Consider the following 19,129-nt stretch of genomic DNA (forward strand, 5'->3'; position numbering starts at 1 on the left):
CAATGTTCCATCCCTTTGGTTTTGCCTTTTTTGCTTTCTTTAGCCCACAAGGGCCTGCAAGTGGGTACCATTAAGGGTTACCTGGTGGTGCTGTCCATATTTAAGCGCTCGTCTGAGGAATGTTCTTATTTTAAGATTCCTTTGATTTTTTAGTGTCTAAAAGGGCTAACTAATGTGTTTCCACCGTCGCCTTTCCAGTTGCCGGGATGGGATTTGAATTTGGTTTTAAAGTTCCTAATGGGAGCTCCGTTTGAGCCCTTACATTCTTGTGCATTGAGACTGTTGTCCTTTAAAACTGTGTTTTTAGTTGCGGTTACTTCCGCAAGCAGAGTGAGTGAGTTGCAGCCACTTTCCACCAAGCCACCCTTTACCGTGTTCCATAAGGACAGGGTTGTCCTGCGGGTGCGGCCTTCTTTTCTTCCGAAGGTTGTGTTGGAATTCCATTTGAGCCAAAAGGTGATTCTTCCAGCGTTTCATCCTCCTCCACATCCTGGTAAGGAGGAGGAGAGGCTCCATAGGTTGGATCCTAGGAGAGCTTTGAGTTTCTATCTCTCACGGATGTCCCGGGTCAGAGTGGACGATCAGCTCTTTGTTGGTGATGCTGAAAGGTGCTTGGGCCAGGCTGTTTCAAGACAGACCTTGTCCAGATGGATCATTTTGAGGAACTCTGTGTTACCGTTTGGTGGGAAAGGACCCTCCAGTAGGGTTACGGGCTCACTCTACTAGGGGTGTGGCTGCCTCCACTGCTCTTCCTATTCACAATATTTGCAAAGCAGCCACATGGGCTTCTATCCATACTTTTGTGAGACCCTATTCTTTGGACTCCATCCATGGGCAGGATTTGGCCTTTGGTAAGGCAGTCCTCTATGTAGCCATTTGATTGGGCGTTCTAATATTCTAAATTGTAAATTCTTTTCCCATCTCCATAAGTTGGTACTGCTTTGGGAGTCTGTCATAGATGTGGAATACGTCGAAGGACACAATCACCTCGAAGAACAAGTTACTTACCATATCTGGTAACGTTCTTTCGATGGGATGTTCCTCCAACGTATTCCACATCGCCCTCCCAGCCTGCTCCTCTACTGAATTTCCTATGCGTTTGCAGCTTACGTTTCTGCAAGGCTTTCTGCAGTCCTACTGGCAGGAGATTGGTGCCACACGTTCTGGGGAAAAAACTATAACTGAGGTTACGGGTGCCATGCGTCCTATATATAACACCCGGTGACATTGACCCTCGATGGAGGCCTTCGAGGGACAACGGATCGACGCCATCCACGCAGGACTCCCTCTGCCGAAAATTCTCCGAAGCAACATAGCTGTGGACATTACCTGTCATAGATGTGGAATACGTCGGAGGACCATCCCATCGAAAGAACGTTACCAGATATGGTAAGAAACTTGTTCTTTGGCATCCCCTCCCCTGAAAGGTGAGCCTGTTGTAGCACCAGTCCTTGGCCCTTTGGCATCCCTCTCACTGGCAGTGGCCCTGGAAGCTGCTCAGTATTACTGTACAGTAGAAACTGCCATGCCAATAGTGGTGACGTGTGTCGGTATCAACCGAAAACGCCAGGTCCGCTAAGGCTGCATTAGCAACTGCTTTGCAACTATATGCTGTAATGTAAACTCTTATGTCCTTTTCCACCAACTTTGAGAGGCTTCTTAGTCACTCCCAACCCCGATGGGTGCACCCCGGCAGGCTAAGCTCAACCACTCAAAAGGTTCTAGTGTGCTGCATTATATCTGTACTTTGAATTTGCCAAATATGTGGCCTTAATGCCAGAATGTGTGGCATTTAGAAATGGTGATGGCAGCAAGTGTTCAATACATGGATTAGCAAACATAAAGTGTGCAGTTCTTTACACCAATGTTTGCATTGCCAGGCTTGCATTCGAGTAAACGATATTGGAAGCTCTTCATTCCAGATGGGCGCTCATGTGGACCTGAAGGTCTGAGTTTTCAAGTGAAGAGCAAGCTGGGTGATCCCTGCAGATGGTGCCTTTTATCAGGTGTCTGCTGTTTTACAGCTTTGGTGATGGGTGGGTTTTTGCACCCAAGAACTTCTGGACTTTTAGTATCCATGCCTGCAGACACCCTTCTGCCCCTTCCTTTACCATAGTTAAGCCTACCTGTGGATTCTCATGCCGCCCAGCCTTGCCAACCTCTTCTTGCAAAGGAGTGGCTGGCAGTGGTATATGACCCAACCTCGTGGTTTTACGTCCTGCCCTGTTCAGCTTCTGGCCAGGATCGAGAAGTGCCAGGGCTCCCGCGATACATTTCAGGAGACCTGGATGTGGATAGAGAATGGTATAAACAGAAGAAGTTCCATGCATGATCAGCAATGATTGGTTGATTCCGCTCGCATAGCAAATGCTACCCTGGAAGGGTCTCTTTGCCCTGATGATCTTACACATCCTGCCTATAGAACAGGGCTCTTAACTTATGCCTGAAGGTCTTGCGTGGGAAGATGTTCTGAAGATAGTTCATTCCGAGTCTTTGCAGCCCGGACTGCAAACCATCCCCCTCTTTAAGGTTGATGTACATATAAATAGAGGAGTTAAAAACAGAGGCTTATTAGAACTTCTTCTGAAAGTGCGTTGGTGTGACATCGAGCCAGTATGGATTAAAGGTAGGTAGGTGCTGGGGCAGGGTGGCATTTTATGGCTAAACATCAAATGTTAAATTGAATTTGTTCAGCAGCTGCATGCCAGGGTAATACTTTTCTGGCTTTGGAAGCATGCCACCCCATTTACGAATTTGACAGAGCATAGCTGCAATGTATGGAGTCTTCAGGTCGACATCAATTAGACCAGGCTCGATCTCAAGATCGAGATATTTTTGGTTGACCTACATGAAGATCGACCGCATTTGGTTTAGGATAAGCAAGGGAATCTGTGAGCTAAAATGATATACGCAGAGGAGGGTGAAGATGCAGGGATGGGTGTATTGTGAGACTCCCCCATATAAAGTCTTTCAACTCAAAATAGGTAGGTCGACTTAAATGGATGTCTACCAAAAAATGATTCTCTTTGGTCTGTTAATCTAATGGATTGCGACTACCTGCAACCGCTTTGTGTCCTTTGTGATTTATTAAGCAGATTAATCCGAAGGTATTAGCATACTTGATCATGTCCCAATTGACCTTTTCTTAATTGACCACATTTTTTTGTTCGAATTCTTAAGAATTTCGGTCAATTTTTGTTAAATATTGATGTGGGGTGGGGATAAGGGAATAGGTTAAGGTGGGGGCGGTGGTGTGGGTGGGTGCGGGTGGGTGCGGGTGGGGGGGGGTTCCCCCCGCATTTTATTTTTTGAACAAACGAACTAAAACATTTTGGTCGAATCGGAATAGGTCAATTGCTTTTTGAACAAATAGCCCTAAACCGAATCAGAAGGCCTGCTTACAACACTTTGGCATAGTCCAGCCTGGAATTTTGTTGGTGGAAACCCATACCGCAACTCTAAGTTTGTGGGTGAACTGAGCTCATGGTTTTGAGTCCTGCCCTGTTCAGCTTTTTCTCTTCTGGAAATGCCAGAGTAGAGCCAGGGCTCCCCCGAGGCATTTCAGGAGACCTGGATGTGGATAGCGAATGGTTTGAACAAAAGAAGTTCCCTGAAAGATCAGCCCTGTTTGGTTGATGCCACTCGTACAGCAAAAGCTACCCTAGAGGGTCTCTTCGCCCTGATGATCTTACACCAAGCACGGCTTTATTGATTTTGCATGGTTCTAAACCTGGAGACCACACCCACTTTAGGAAGTCTGTGGGTGCCCCCTTTTTGGACCAATGATGGCTACATGATTCTTCATTTTAGTGGCTCCTGTTAGACCTTGGGGCTGGCATCAGTATTTCAGTAAGCCCTGTTGTCACGAGAGAAAGATTGAGGAAAGGGTAGTAGTGGCCTGTGGCTTCCATTAGTTCTGATCATACACATAAGCATTGGGTCAGAAGCGGGCCATGTTGCAGGACTGAAAACATGCAAATACCTGCAACAGCTACAAAACACACTTCGTCCTTCGCGAGTCCGACTATCTCGTCTCTGTGATAAGTGAGGGTGAACCTGGAGACCAAACACACTGGAAAAAGAAACGCATGTGAAGCAAGAGAGAGAGAGAACTGGACAGGAAGGGGAGCTTTGGTTCTGGCCTCTCCCACTGCCCAAGTATGTATTTACATTCTTTGTTCTACATATCTTATTATGTTTCAAACCCCATTACGTTTGATAAAAGGAGAGAACGGCAAACTAATACAATTCCGTATAAATGTGGCGTTATATCTTAAAAGTGTCATAAACGCAGAAACAGAAGCCATTAAAGAAGAAGAGTTACATGTTGTTTTTACTTCAAAAGGGCTTTTAATTATGTGCATCTTGAACTGGGTAAACTCGAATTACCCCATTCTGCTCAACCCTGTGTGCCAAGACGTGTGGGACTCCCCAGCTCACGCTTAGCCACTGGTGTGTTAAAAACAGCACCCTAAACTCTACCTGCAAGAGCCCTTCAATCTTACACAATGATGTAGTGAGCCTACACAGCATGGGCTCATTTTGTAAACACTGTTACATGTTCTATATATTCGACTCGGCATTATTATCCAAAAGGCTCTGACTGGCCTATCGGGCAATGGGGAAATGCCGAAGTGCAGGTCCAACATGCTAATGTGGGCCACTGTGACGAGTTGCTTCACTGTGCAACTGGTAACAGTTTGGACCAGTGTCCAACAATTATTCTTTAAAATGCCCAATTTGCGACACATTTAAGCATAAAACTCACCCATGGCACTACTCAAGAAGTCGGTCAAAAAGGGAATGAGTTGCGTTTGCAAATATGGGGCCGCTCCTTCACTGGTGCGCGAGACAAGTTTACGCTTTAGTCCGACTCTGAAAGCCATCCCATTTTCTCACACACACTTATCCTGTATTCCTTTTTCTATCTTTTCCATTTGGGTTAAATGGAATTATAAGGCACTCTGTGTGCTCCTTTACTTTCTAACAACCTATATATTCCCACGTCACTGTCATTTATTTTTGCCATCAAATCTATAGAATATATGATATGATAGGTTATTTATAATGCGCTTCATACCCAGATGTTTCTAAGCGCGGACCCAGGGAATAGAACCTGTGTTGCTCTGTGTTGTCTTGCTTCCAAGGCGAGCACGTTGCTGCTGAGCTATCCTCCCGAGACATGTATGGATAATAATGCCATATGACGGACCTACCTAGCTCCACAGAGCTGCAGCGTTCTTTACAGTCATTGGGCCACAGTTCATCTTTAAAGGCCAGTACACGCCCCCTGCTAGTGGTGCTCTAGGTGGCTGCCTGCTTTGCTTGAGACCCTTGCCCCAAGAACATACCTTCTTGTCGCTGCTAGATTGCAAATTGTACAGTTATTTTGTGTACATTATATCATATGTTCACAATTTGAGGTACTGGCAGGTAGTCAATGGCTAAGAAATGCACAGTATTTTAGGCAAGTGCCATGGTTGGAACCCGGAAGCGGCAAGGTCGGACCCTTGGCAATGGACCATGTTCGGTGCCTGGCTTCTGGACGAACGTTTCCCCGGCGTGGAACTGTTTGCAGTCACCTTGCGCGCTGCTGCTTGGTGAATATACGGTGTATTGACACATCTGGACAAACGGCATCTTTTCTTCAGACTAGCGCGGTGTAAGTTACCCTTGCACTTAGTGCTATACTGTTTGGGCGAATGCCCCACCTTGGCGGGATCGGTTTACTCAGATCCGCTCAGTTGCAGCTTTTGGTACCGTCCGTCTTTAGTGTTTTTCTCGTTCTCTTATGTTGACGCATGTGACGCACGTTTGAATTTAATTCCATGTGTGCTTCATCAGCTTGACTTCTGGCGGCCACATTGCTCCTATTTTCTGTTATTTTGATCTCCTTGTGCAAGGACAATTTCTCTGAGCGGTATTTTTTTTATGTTTATGGTGGAGGTAGGTGTGTGCACTGATCGTACAGGTGATATGGTGGTGGTTTTATGGTTTGCTGTATATGATCTTTTGGATGCAGCATGATTTATTTTTAGTGGACGTCATTGGTAAGTATCTTTATTTGAGAACATCTCTGTTTTTCCATCTTGAGTTTGTATAATTTTCCAACACCCCTTTTGGTGACTATAGCCTGGATATAGTTCTCTTCAATTGGTGGCACTCCTATGTATTTCACTAAAATTTGGTTACCATGTATGTTGAAGTTTGTAGAAATGCAATTTCGACTGAACTTTTTTTATTTTGTATTGTTCCACAGATTTCTTTTGTGAACCTTTGCTCGTGAGAAAGGGAATATCCCGAAACACGCCGAGCTCATTTGTTTAAGTCGATTAAAAAAATCTTTTATTGACTAAATAAGCTTTGCTGTTTATTTCACAAAATCTTTTGTGATGACTAACATTTGTTCTTGAACTATGACACACTTGTCATTATTCACCCTGTGAATTGTGACTGTCTTTGCAGGTTATTGGTGTGCGATGGACTGGAGTGTCCATATTTAGGAGACCCAATTGTGTTCCTATTTGATTTTCAACCCTAGTGGCAGGGTAGTCTTTTCTCCCCCGCACCCGGTTATTCCATAAATATCTTTACATGTGGTTTATACACATTAAGGAAGGGTGGGCATACATGTAACTTTGGTTTTGGATTGCTTGTTCTCAACCTCCCCCATCGCCACGTGTTTTAATATCTCAATCTTTATGTTGGACTCATTGATTATAGCAATCACCTGTGTTCGCGGCATATAGGGCCTGGTCTAGGTAGACCCAAGCGAAGCAAGAGCGTCGATGAAGACTCGGGCCATTATCGGGCTCTATGCCCCCAGACAAGGGTGTGATAGGTGTTGCACCCTGGAGCTCTCTCCAGGGTATTAGTGTAAACATTAGTTTTTAATGGTAGAAGGGCTCCTCACCACCAATCGCATTTAGAAACACAATGATGTCCACCCCCATATCAAATGGAAAAGGCATAGTTGATGCAGCCTTGCGCTAGGACCTGAAAATTCATTTACAAAGGCATATCCAATCGACAAATAATGCTTATATCAAATAAGTCCATTCAATTGTTTCAGTCCACGTCCATTTAATAGTTTCAGCCGACACGTGTTTCGACCTGTGGGTCGTTCTCAAGGCTGTTATTGTTCATGCCATGTATACATAAATAAGCAAATTCCCAAAGAAATACAAACATGATACATTTTTTACATACCAAATAATATCCGAGGCAGTAGCATTAAAGGGAACCAGAAAGGGTAAATTCAAATGAGCCATATAAGTAAGTAATAAGAAATTAATTCAACAATCCCATTAGTGAGTGACTGTGATATATTAGGTCATGCATTGCCATCTTCATGCCAAACACCAAGACAAGTGACAATTACCAAGAAGATCATACGATCAATACAAAATACCAATCCTTTGTCTAAATGGCCGAAGGTATACGGAATTAATGGATGAGATGTGAAAAGGACAATGAAGTGATCAGTGCTACCTGTAGTGCCACTTGAATTGAAATATAGGTAAAATTGGGCTTACCCAAACTTGAAGTCACTGTTTAGATAATAAAACCAATAGCGTTCACTATATGATAGTTATAGGAATAAAGGCAAAAGTGTAGATAAAATAAAATGGAAACCTGATAATACTCACAAGCTAAATGCTTGGTGATTGAGAAATGTAATATATTAATTTCCGTGCATTTCAGTTCATGGGTCCAAATGCATGCAATCACAATGACACCTGCTATGTATTGCAGTAATGCCAAAGGATAACTTAGGTACTAAGATAAGTATGTGGAGCGTAAAAGAATCGAAGAGAGAATCGCTTACCAGCTAAATTGGGAGATTGGGTAAAATCCTGTACGGTCCGTAGCAGCTTGCGTGCACTAGATTCACGTGTTTATGTAGCAACCAAAGAAAACGAATGTTACGTGTACGTGTCCGCCGCGTCACGATAACGTGATTGTCACATGACCAGTGGATGCGGTAGCCGGTACACACGCTTTGAGGAGTTAATACTATTGCTGTGCTATAACTATATGAGATCGCTAACTCTCAAAGGCAGTAACAGATGCGCATGCGTTAAGAGATCAGTATTACCGATATATGCAGTGGCTTTATTTCTGCTGTAAATGCCACACACAATGGAATAGATAGCGGACAGAGTACAATTGCGTAGGTTCATGAAATAAATTACTAAATCAAATGATATGTAAATGTTCATAGTGTAAATCTGTAATTATAAAACAAGACACTACGGTGACAACTTGGAATGCCCAATTATATGATCCTGAAAGAAGAGCAATTTCATCTAATGGACAAATCAGATGATAGATGTATTATCATAAATTCGGTAGAGTTTCCAGCTAAATTATAGAGTGTCACTATAGTCTAATGTTAGAAATGAACTTAATATGCCAATAAATTCAAATTATGCTAGTGAAGCAGTAATTTGGTAATGTCTCACCTATTATGGGTCAGCATGAATCTGGCAATGCGTTAATAATAGTACTAGTTGTCACTTAATTGGTGATACCTAAACATATTTGTGTTTAGTGTCCAATAAACTGGCATATTACAGTAATAACTCACATTGTTGGAAACAATATTACTTACACTATAAGCCAAATATAATGCTGTTGAACAGTTAAAAACAACATATTGGTAATGCCCTACTCATACAATTACCACTTACAACAGATTTCCCATTTCATGGTCAGTGTTGAGCCCAAAAAGGACACATCGCATCTTGCATATGTACTTAGATTCCATTTGTCTTAACTTGAGTTGAAAATCACCACCACGTTTGCCCAAATGAAGTTTCTTTAAACCTATAAACCTGATGTCTTCAACCCGATCCAATTGGTGTTTGCTTTGCCAATGATTAGTGAGTGGCAAATTACGATCTACTCTATTTAATGAGGAGATATGCTCCCTAATTCTAACACGCAATTCTCTGATTGTGCTACCCACATAAACTTTATGGCATACACACACTATTGTATAGATCACAAATTTACTACGACAGTTTATAAACTCTTCAATACAGACTTTTATGCCTAGATCATTATGGAATTCAGAGCATTCTGGAAGTGCATAATGGCACATACTGCAAGTACCACATTTAGTAAATCCCTTCATGGGCCTCAACCAATTTGTACCTTTCGGAATAGGATTCAATACCAAAGACGGGCATAGTTGATTTTTCAAATTCAGAGCTTGGGTGAAGGTAAACGAAGGTTTGTTATACAAAAAGGGTGCAATATCACTATCAAGATGTAGTATACTCCAATGTCTTTTAAGAATGTTGTACAATAAGCCAGCCTCTTTATTATATTTAGTTATGATACTGAGTTTGCGTGGGGGTTCATCGTGAACATCACAAGTGTTTATTCAACATGTCCATCCTGGATCTGGTCTTAGCCTTCTGATAGGCTTTAGAAATTATCGCATCACTATATCCTCTCTCAGTAAATCTTTTTGACAACAAATTACATTCTTATCTGAACGTTTCTTCAGTTGAGCAGTTGCGACGTGCCCTAAAATATTCTCCTACTGGTATGTTTGTGATAACAGATTTTTTTTGGCAACTCTCTGCATGGAGTGTGGAGTTCATTTCCGTCGGTTTTCTAAATGTTTTTGTCTAGATCTTACCATTCTCAACATAGTCAGGTCGAGAAAATTAATTGTGGTGGTACTATATACAGCTGTTAACTTTATCCCAAAATTATTCACATTCAAGTAGTCAATGAAAATCAATAAGTCTGATACCGTACCATTCCATATCATCAGAATATCATCGATAAATCTTTTCCATAATATCACATTGTCTTTGAACTTGTCTTCACAATACACATGCTTCTTCTAAAAAAAAAAAAAATGAATAAGTTGGCCAATGAGGGTGAAAATTTAGCGCCCATTGCGACACCTTTCACTTGCGAATAATAAACATCATTGAATAGGAAAACATTGTTGTTTAAAGTGAATCTCAAGAACTCTTTCAACATGTCAATCTGTAAAAGAGGCTGGCTTATTGTACAACATTGTTAAAAGACATTGGAGTATACTACATCTTGATAGTGATATTGCACCCTTTTTGTATAACAAATCTTCGTTTACCTACACCAAAGCTCCAAATTTGAAAAATCAACTATGCCCGTCTTTGGTATTGAATGCTATTCTGAAAGGTACAGATTGGTTGAGGCCCATGAAGGGCTTCACTAAATGTGGTACTTGCAGTATGTGCTGTTATGCACTTCCAGAATGCTCTGAATTCCATAATGATCTAGGCATAAAAGTCTGTATTGAAGAGTTTATAAATTGTCGTAGTAAATTTGTGATCTATGCAATAGTGTGTGTATGCCATAAAGTTTATGTGGGTAGCACAATCAGAGAATTGCGTGTTAGAATTAGGGAGCATATCTCCTCATTAAATAGAATAGATCGTAATTTGCCACTCACTAATCATTGGCAAAGCAAACACCAATTGGATCGGGTTGAAGACATCCCGTTTATAGGTTTAAAGAAACTTCATTTGGACAAACGTGGTGGTGATCTTCAAATCAAGTTAAGACAAATGGAATCTAAGTACATATGCAAGATGCAATGTGTCCTTTTTTGGGCTCAACACTGACCATGAAATGGGAAATCTGTTGTAAGCAGGGGAGTTGCTAGGTCTGGAAAAAGACCTGGGGCTAAGCTGATGTCAGAACTGTCGGGACTGGGGGCTCGCTAGTCTTTTGGCTGTAGCTCCTGAGATTCTATCCGGGGCTACAACCAAAAAATCAGGGGCTATAGCCCCCTTAGCCCCCCCTAGCAACGCCCCTGGTTGTAAGTGGTAATTGTATGAGTAGGTCATTCCCAATATGTTGTTTTTAACTGTTCATCAGCATTATATTTTGCTTATAGTGTAATATTGTTTCCAACAATGTGAGTTATTACTGTAATATGCCAGTTTATTGGACACTAAACACAAATATGTTTAGGTATCACCAATTAAGTGACAACTAGTACTATTATTAACGCATTGCCAGATTCATGCTGACCCATAATAGGTGAGACAGTACCAAATTACTGCTTCACTAGCATAATTTGAATTTATTGGCATCTTTAGTTCATTTCTAACATTAGACTATAGTGACACTCTATAATTTAGCTGGAAACTCTACCGAATTTATGATAATACATCTATCATCTGATTTGTCCATTAGATGAAATTGCTCTTCTTTCAGGATCATATAATTGGGCATTCCAAGTTGTCACCGTAGTGTCTTGTTTTATAATTACAGATTTACACTATGAACATTTACATATCATTTGATTTAGTAATTTATTTCATGAACCTACGCAATTGTACTCTGTCCGCTATCTATTCCATTGTGTGTGGCATTTACAGCAGAAATAAAGCCACTGCATACAGCAGTAATACTGATCTCTTAACGCATGCGCATCTGTTACTGCCTTTGAGAGTTAGCGTTCTCATATAGTTATAGCACAGCAATAGTATTAACTCCTCAAAGCGTGTGTACCGGCTACCGCATCCACTGGTCATGTGACAATCACGTTATCGTGACGCGGCGGACACGTACACGTAACATTCGTTTTCTTTGGTTGCTACATAAACACGTGAATCTAGTGCACGCAAGCTGCTACGGACCGTACAGGATTTTACCCAATCTCCCAATTTAGCTGGTAAGCGATTCTCTCTTCGATTCTTTTACGCTCCACATACTTATCTTAGTACCTAAGTTATCCTTTGGCATTACTGCAATACATAGCAGGTGTCATTGTGATTGCATGCATTTGGACCCATGAACTGAAATGCACGGAAATTAATATATTACATTTCTCAATCACCAAGCATTTAGCTTGTGAGTATTATCAGGTTTCCATTTTATTTTATCTACACTTTTGCCTTTATTCCTATAACTATCTGTTGTAAAGTGACTTCCAGGCTTCTTGGGATTACTTATATGTTTATTACAAGTACTTAAGTCACAGTTACATGAAGTTATATACATAAGTGGACAGGACATAACACTGGATCCCATCACCCAGGCTGGGGAGCTCTAACTGGCTGGGTGTGGAATCCTTGGGTAAACATTCCGACATTCACAAGGCAACACTCCAACATGACATCACCAGCTTTCACATGCAGAGACAAGCACATCACAACACATCTCCTTCCTTTACTGATAAACATTACAAACACATTCAGGCACGATATAACACATCTCCTTCCTTTACTGATTCACAATGCACCCACACAGATACATCAAATAGACACAACATATCTCCCTTCTTCTCAAACGTCAACACACACGGACAAGCACACCACAGCATATTCCCCTCCTTTCCACATCCATCACCAGCAAGGGGAATATCAATTCTTAGGGACACTCTCCCTACTTCTGTAGGCCACTAACCCTACACAACCACCTACACCTTCAAGCATCTGGGGTGATATCTCCAATCACACTGGTGGATATGCTACCTCCAAATACTCTAGTAGATTCGCTACACGCTACCTCAAAATACTCTTGCGGAGGCGCTACCTCCAATCACACTGGCGGAGGCGCTACCTCCAATTACTCAGGCAGAGGCGCTACCTCCAAATACACTGGCAGGGTGCTACCAAATGACACAAGCAGAAGCGCTACCTACACATACTCTGGCGGGGCCCTACCCCCAATTACTCAGGTGGAGGTGCTACCTCCAACTACACTGGGGCCCTGGCGGGGCGCTACCAAAGGACACAAGCAGAAGCGCTACCTACACATACTCTGGTGGAGGCGCTACCTCCAATTACTCAGGCAGAGGCGCTACCTCCAAATACTCTGGCAGGGCACTACCAAATGACACAAGCAGAAGCGCTACCTACACATACTCTGGCGGGGCCCTACCCTCAAATACTCTGGCGGAGGCGCTACTTCCAATTACACTGGCGGAGGCACTACCTCCAAATAAAATACACTGGCAGAGGCGCTACCTCTAATCACACTGGCGGAGGCACTACCTCCAAATACACTGGCAGAGGCGCTACCTCTAATCACACTGGTGGAGGCGCTACCTCCAAATACTCAGGCGGAGGCGCCATCTCCAATGATACTGGCGGAAGCACTCCCTCCAAATACTCTGGCGGAGACGCTACCTCCAATCACACTGGCGGAGGTGCTACCTCCAACTACTCTGGTGGAGGCACTACCTCCTATTACACTGGCGGAGGCACTACCTCCAAATACTCTGGCGGAGGCGCTACCTCCAATCACACTGGCGGAGGCGCTACCTCCAACTACTCTGGCGAAGGCGCTACCTCCTATTACTCTGGCAGAGGCGCTACCTCCAATTACTCTGGCGGAGGCGTTTCCTCCAAAAATACTTTCATGCTCCTCATGTGGGAGGCGCTACCTCCACTGTACTCGCGGAAGTGCTACCTCCACTATAGTCACGGAGGCGCTACCTCCTCACTTAATTGTAGCACATCCACAGGCTACACACACTATGGGTGCTGCCCCATTTCACACCTTCTCTGACTCACTCTCGCTCTCACCTCACTTCACCCATTACAATATTTCATAACATTCCAAACCTCGCATCTCTCAAAAACCTGCCTTTTAATGGGGAATGGTACTCCGCATTAATCTCCTAATCTACACACATAAAGCCACACTGGAACAATGAGGGAACATGAATGCATCTTATTATGGAGTGATGAAAACTCACATAAATCCTCACTGTTATGCTTGGAAATGCTACCTCCCAACTCACATACATTCTCACTGCTATGCTTGAAAGGGAAGTAGAGTATGCTTGGAGGCGCTACCTCCCAGCAACACCTGTGGTATTCCGCAACTCCTGTGGTATTCCTAACCACACACACCTCTAACATACCCAAATGGTCACGCAGGCTCTCCACCTGTACCCTGCACAACTGGATGTACTACCGTGCAGACCGCTGTGGCACACTCACCACATTTCTCTAGTGTAAAGGCGGCGCTACCACCCATACAGCTGTGGTTTCACTTAACCACACTCATACTTACATATACACTGGAGTCGCTACCTCCAAACCCGTGTGGCACTTTCACCCACATACAATACATATTCTGGGTGCTACCCAACACTCAACCTCTTTGACTCTTAGCAAAACACATGTTTTACCCATGTGCACCCATTTCATACATGAGTCACATAAAACAACATTTTGCATTACCATTTTGCAAAAATTAAAATCCTAATAATTCATGTTGCACAATATATTTACTTCTTTTCTCACCATTAAAGCAATAGCAAACTATATAATTACATTTCCTAAAATCCATGGCCAGTTTATCTACCACCCTGCATCTTTGTGGCACTCACCCACAATCACTCTGATACATTATGTTCTTGCACCTCTGTGGCACTCACCCACCCATACACTTGTGTCTACACTGCCTAACAACTCAACTTCATAGTGACATTTGCGTACACAGCCCTTATGGCGTAACCAAGAAATCTGCGCATTTATTCCTACATGTCTATGTTGGCTGCAGCCTACCCTGCAATCCCTCAATGGTTACTCTAACCTCTCTCACACCCTGCTACTGACTTGCACACATCTAGGCATATTGTGCATGTTCAGAATGTCCAAATGAGTCCTTTTGAACCTGAAATTCCTCAAATGTGTTAAATCTAATAAATTTAACTTTTAACCTCACTTCCTGCACGCATATATCCACACAAAAACTTCTCATGCACCTCCCATGCTTGTCAATCCTTAACCTGTTACAAAACTCTGTTGGTACCACAAACTTAATGCATACGCATATTGTGCATGTTCAGAATGTCCAAATGAGTCCTTTTGAACCTAAAATTCCTCAAATGTGTTAAATCCAATACATTTTACATCTGAACCTCAATTCCTGCACGCATATATCTACACACAAACTTCTCGTGCACCTCCCATGCTTGTCAATCCTTAATCTGTTACAAAACTAGGTTGGTAACACAAACTTAATGCAAAAACAGTTAAAGGATACACGTTGCTGCTCCTGAATGTCCAACGTTATCTTCTGAAAGACCAGATTCGTGACCATCATAATCACTTAAACATAAAATGATACACTGCAGCCATTACTTCAAATGCGGTCCTTGTGCCTCCTCTTCAGTCGCAGCACCTTGATGCACCATAACCCAAATTTGCCGCATTCCTTCACCAGGAACGACATTCATGACAACAATAATGACATCCTTGGCAAATCCTATAGTGGAATTCGGATTTCCTACTGCGCTCTTATTCCTGTCTGATTTTCCGACTCACCGACGTGCTCAGCAGTGCTCTACATCTCTCAGCCGGATAATACCAATAAAATCGTAGGCACACTGTGAAGATGATTCGTAAGGGGGTCTCTCCTCTCACCCCACAACGCACTTAGGCTTATTCACTCATCTTACGGCCCAATGCCTTCAGCTCTCCTCTTCCTGTGCACGGCAATGCAAGTTGCAGGGTTCTTTCCTCATAACATTGTTTATTTTATTCTTCATCCTGCCTCAGTTAATGGCTTCGGCTACCGGCTGGAATCTGGCATGGTAAGTGCATTCTAATATGAACATAATGCTTGAATCTGGCGTTCTATGGCATCGCCGACTCCCTTAAACCAGCTGTGATGTCACCAGTCACACTTCTGCCTCGGGGCAATGCTGATCTTCATAAGCCAAACATCACTCATACCACCACGTACCTCAACCCAGCATATGTCATCCTTCAACTTCAATATTTTAAAACGGTTCACTGCTTCCAAAACACGATCCGCTTTTGATTCTTGAAAACAAAGTGGCACGCAGGCAGTTTTCCCTGCATCCCTTTCCCTGAGCATACGCTACGAGACTAGCGCTGCATGGGTCTAACCTTTAGTTCACATAGTGCTTGGGACATGCAGACCCAGTACTCGCTGCTCACTCCAGACTGTCACTTCAAAATCTTCCCTAACATGCTAGTGGCTCATTGGGGAACCCCTCAGCTCACTGTCCGCAGTCTCACATCCTTCTCCAAGTCCCACTTATGAACTCAAAGCAGACTTACACTCCTACATGGGAGGAAGCTTACTGGGCTTCATACTTTCCCCAAAGCTTACTTTTGGTTTCATATGAGGGTAAACAGCATCACATCCCTGTGCTGCTTGACTGGGGAATGATACTTTGACTGGTGAATGGAAACATCACTGCAGAGCTTTCTTCTTCACCCCTCAGTATTTCACACTTGCAATGCAACCTCTGACAGGCGACAGCTTCACCCAGCACGCCATACACCAGGAACACCTTCCTACCACAAAGAGTTGCTGCTGGTCATGGCATCAGCTGTCTTCTCTTGCCCGCAGCTCCTTAGCTCCTCCCTCTCTCATGGGAGTCATCTTCACTACAAGCTTTGTTTAATCTACAGGTTTCTTAAACTAATGGGGTGGGATTCCTTCTTCAGTTTAAGGGACCAGGTGTCATTTTAAGCTTCCTTTTATCTTCACTTAACAAGCAACACTTCTGGTTTTACTTTAACAGGCTTCACTTCTTCACAAAGATTTCTCAATCTTAAAGGCCTAGCTCCCTTCTTGAGCTTCCCTTCAAGGCCCTGCTCCTCTCTTTAGCCCCAGGACCCAGCTCTCCCTCCATTTTATGGGCAGCTTATCCTTCCTATATAGGGCTTCCTTCCTCCCTTTTGGTGCCCTGGGTGATGGGTCTTACTTGTGTTTCGGGGCAGTGTTGTCCTTCTTTTCCATCTTCTTCCTGCACCCCCAGCAGCAGGCTTCGTCCACTTTCTTCAGTTTCTTACTCGCATGTTCTTCTTTTTAAGACCACCTCGTCGCCAATGTTGTAAAGTGACTTCCAGGCTTCTTGGGATTACTTATATGTTTATTACAAGTACTTAAGTCACAGTTACATGAAGTTATATACATAAGTGGACAGGACATAACACTGGATCCCATCACCCAGGCTGGGGAGCTCTAACTGGCTGGGTGTGGAATCCTTGGGTAAACATTCCGACATTCACAAGGCAACACTCCAACATGACATCACCAGCTTTCACATGCAGAGACAAGCACATCACAACACTATCATATAGTGAACGCTATTTGTTTTATTATCTAAACAGTGACTTCAAGTTTGGGTAAGCCCAATTTTACCTATATTTCAATTCAAGTGGCACTACAGGTAGCACTGATCACTTCATTATCCTTTTCACATCTCATCCATTAATTCCGTACACCTTTGGCCATTTAGACAAAGGATTGGTATTTTGTATTGATCGTATGGTCTTCTTGGTAATTGTCACTTGTCTTGGTGTTTGGCATGAAGATGGCAATGCATGACCTAATATATCACAGTCACTCACTAATGGGATTGTTGAATTAATTTCTTATTACTTACTTATATGGCTCATTTGAATTTACCCTTTCTGTTTCCCTTTAATGCTACTGCCTCGGATATTATTTGGTATGTAAAAAATGTATCATGTTTGTTTGTATTTCTTTGAGAATTTGCTTATTTATGTATATATGGCATGAACTATAACAGTCTTGAACGACCCACAGGTCGAAACACGTGTCGGCTGAAACTATTAAATGGACGTGGACTGAAACAATTGAATGGACTTATTTGATATAAACATTATTTGTCAATTGGATATGCATTTTTAAATTAATTTTCAGGTCCTAACGCAAGGCAGCATCAACTATGCAATGTTTATTATGAGTGTGTTGGTTTAGGGAGACCGCACATGCTGTTAGTTGCAGCTATTGGACCACTAACTCTTAATCTCAGGACTAGCGCGCCAGGCATTGTTATTCCCTGAAACTGTTTTTTGAATTTTCAAATGGAAAAGGGACTTCAAGGGTGGGCCAGCACGGACATCAAGGAAGCGTGGCAGCCTGTCCAATAGCTTGGCCAGCAGGTAAGTCCATGGGGCGGAGAGGGATGGAGGGCGCTGCGGGATGTCATGAGGATCAAAGGGTATCAGGGGGTTGAGGCAAAACATAAAAAGGTGGCAACTTGGGACGTGTCGTGGGTGGCTTTGAGAACAAGATAGACACTGGTAGATTCTGCCTGCTTTCCCAGACACCTGATTCTGGTTGGCTGGGCATCCTACCCTGGTGCGAGATTTAAGTCTGACCCTTGCCCCCCCCCCCCCTTTTTCTGATTGTGCCTGCACCTTTCAAGAGAAACTCTATCTCCATGGAAATGTGATGGCTCAAAGAAGGGTGGGTGGGGTAGCACTCTTGAGCGATGTGACTTCACGACATGGGGTTGCGTCTGTCCAACTACCCTTCAACTCATCCAGGAGTGCATTGGTCATTTTGGTTTATGGTCATTTCATCTAAAACCATTGCATCTAATGCCATTCCATCGAAATGTTCCCATCTAAAAAATGTCAATCTAATGCATTTTCTTTTTTTTAGAATTGTTTTTGGGGGTGGGGGGTCCCACCACAACTCCTGTTTTTTTTACCCTTTAATATACACCTGAACAAAAATTAACCCTTTACCCCGCAAAAATATGCATTAGATGGACATTTTTTAGATGGAAATATTTCAATGGAATGGTATTCGATGGAATGGTTTTAGATGAATTGACTAGATACCGCTGTTTTCCTATCCATCAAAGTCCTTTTATGTTTGCTTGCATTGTTTCTTGTCAGTAGTACTGATTCTTATTGTTTAAAGGGCTTTCGCTTCAGATGTGATGGCCAGTCATGGAGAAATGCTCCCACTCGCTTGTTTGGACTGTATCCACTCACTCGTTTTGCCTGTTTTCTTTTCAGGTGAATTGCCCCTGTCTCTGGCTGCCTGCACCAACCAACCGGACATTGTTCACTACCTCACGGAAAATGCCCACAAAAAGGCAGACTTGCGTCGTCAGGATTCCCGCGGCAACACTGTCCTCCATGCGCTTGTCGCCATCGCGGACAACACTAAGGAAAATACAAAATTTTTGACGAAAATGTATGATCTCTTGGTGATCAAATGTGTCAAACTTTTCCCAGGAGACAGCCTGGAATCATTTCTCAACAATGACGGACTCTCCCCTCTGATGATGGCGGCCAAGTTGGGCAAAATTGGGGTAAGGTTTTATGTATGGCTTGCATACTCTGAGTTTTAGATT

The 19,129-nt window shown here is 43.0% G+C and overlaps 1 protein-coding gene across 3 annotated transcripts in view; it reads left to right on the forward strand.

The window, feature by feature from the left end:
• Positions 1–19,129, forward strand: part of TRPV4 (transient receptor potential cation channel subfamily V member 4) — an 848,481-nt gene that overhangs the window by 613,198 nt on the left and 216,154 nt on the right. For all 3 annotated transcript variants that reach the window (XM_069619410.1, XM_069619409.1, XM_069619408.1), the window contains exon 6: positions 18,789–19,087. In XM_069619410.1, the coding sequence (XP_069475511.1) occupies positions 18,789–19,087 (299 nt within the window). The remainder of the gene's footprint in view (positions 1–18,788; positions 19,088–19,129) is intronic.

The sequence above is a fragment of the Ambystoma mexicanum genome, chromosome 10, assembly GCF_040938575.1.
Source record: "Ambystoma mexicanum isolate Mex_15411 chromosome 10, UKY_AmexF1_1, whole genome shotgun sequence".
NCBI classification, from domain to species: Eukaryota; Metazoa; Chordata; class Amphibia; order Caudata; family Ambystomatidae; genus Ambystoma; species Ambystoma mexicanum.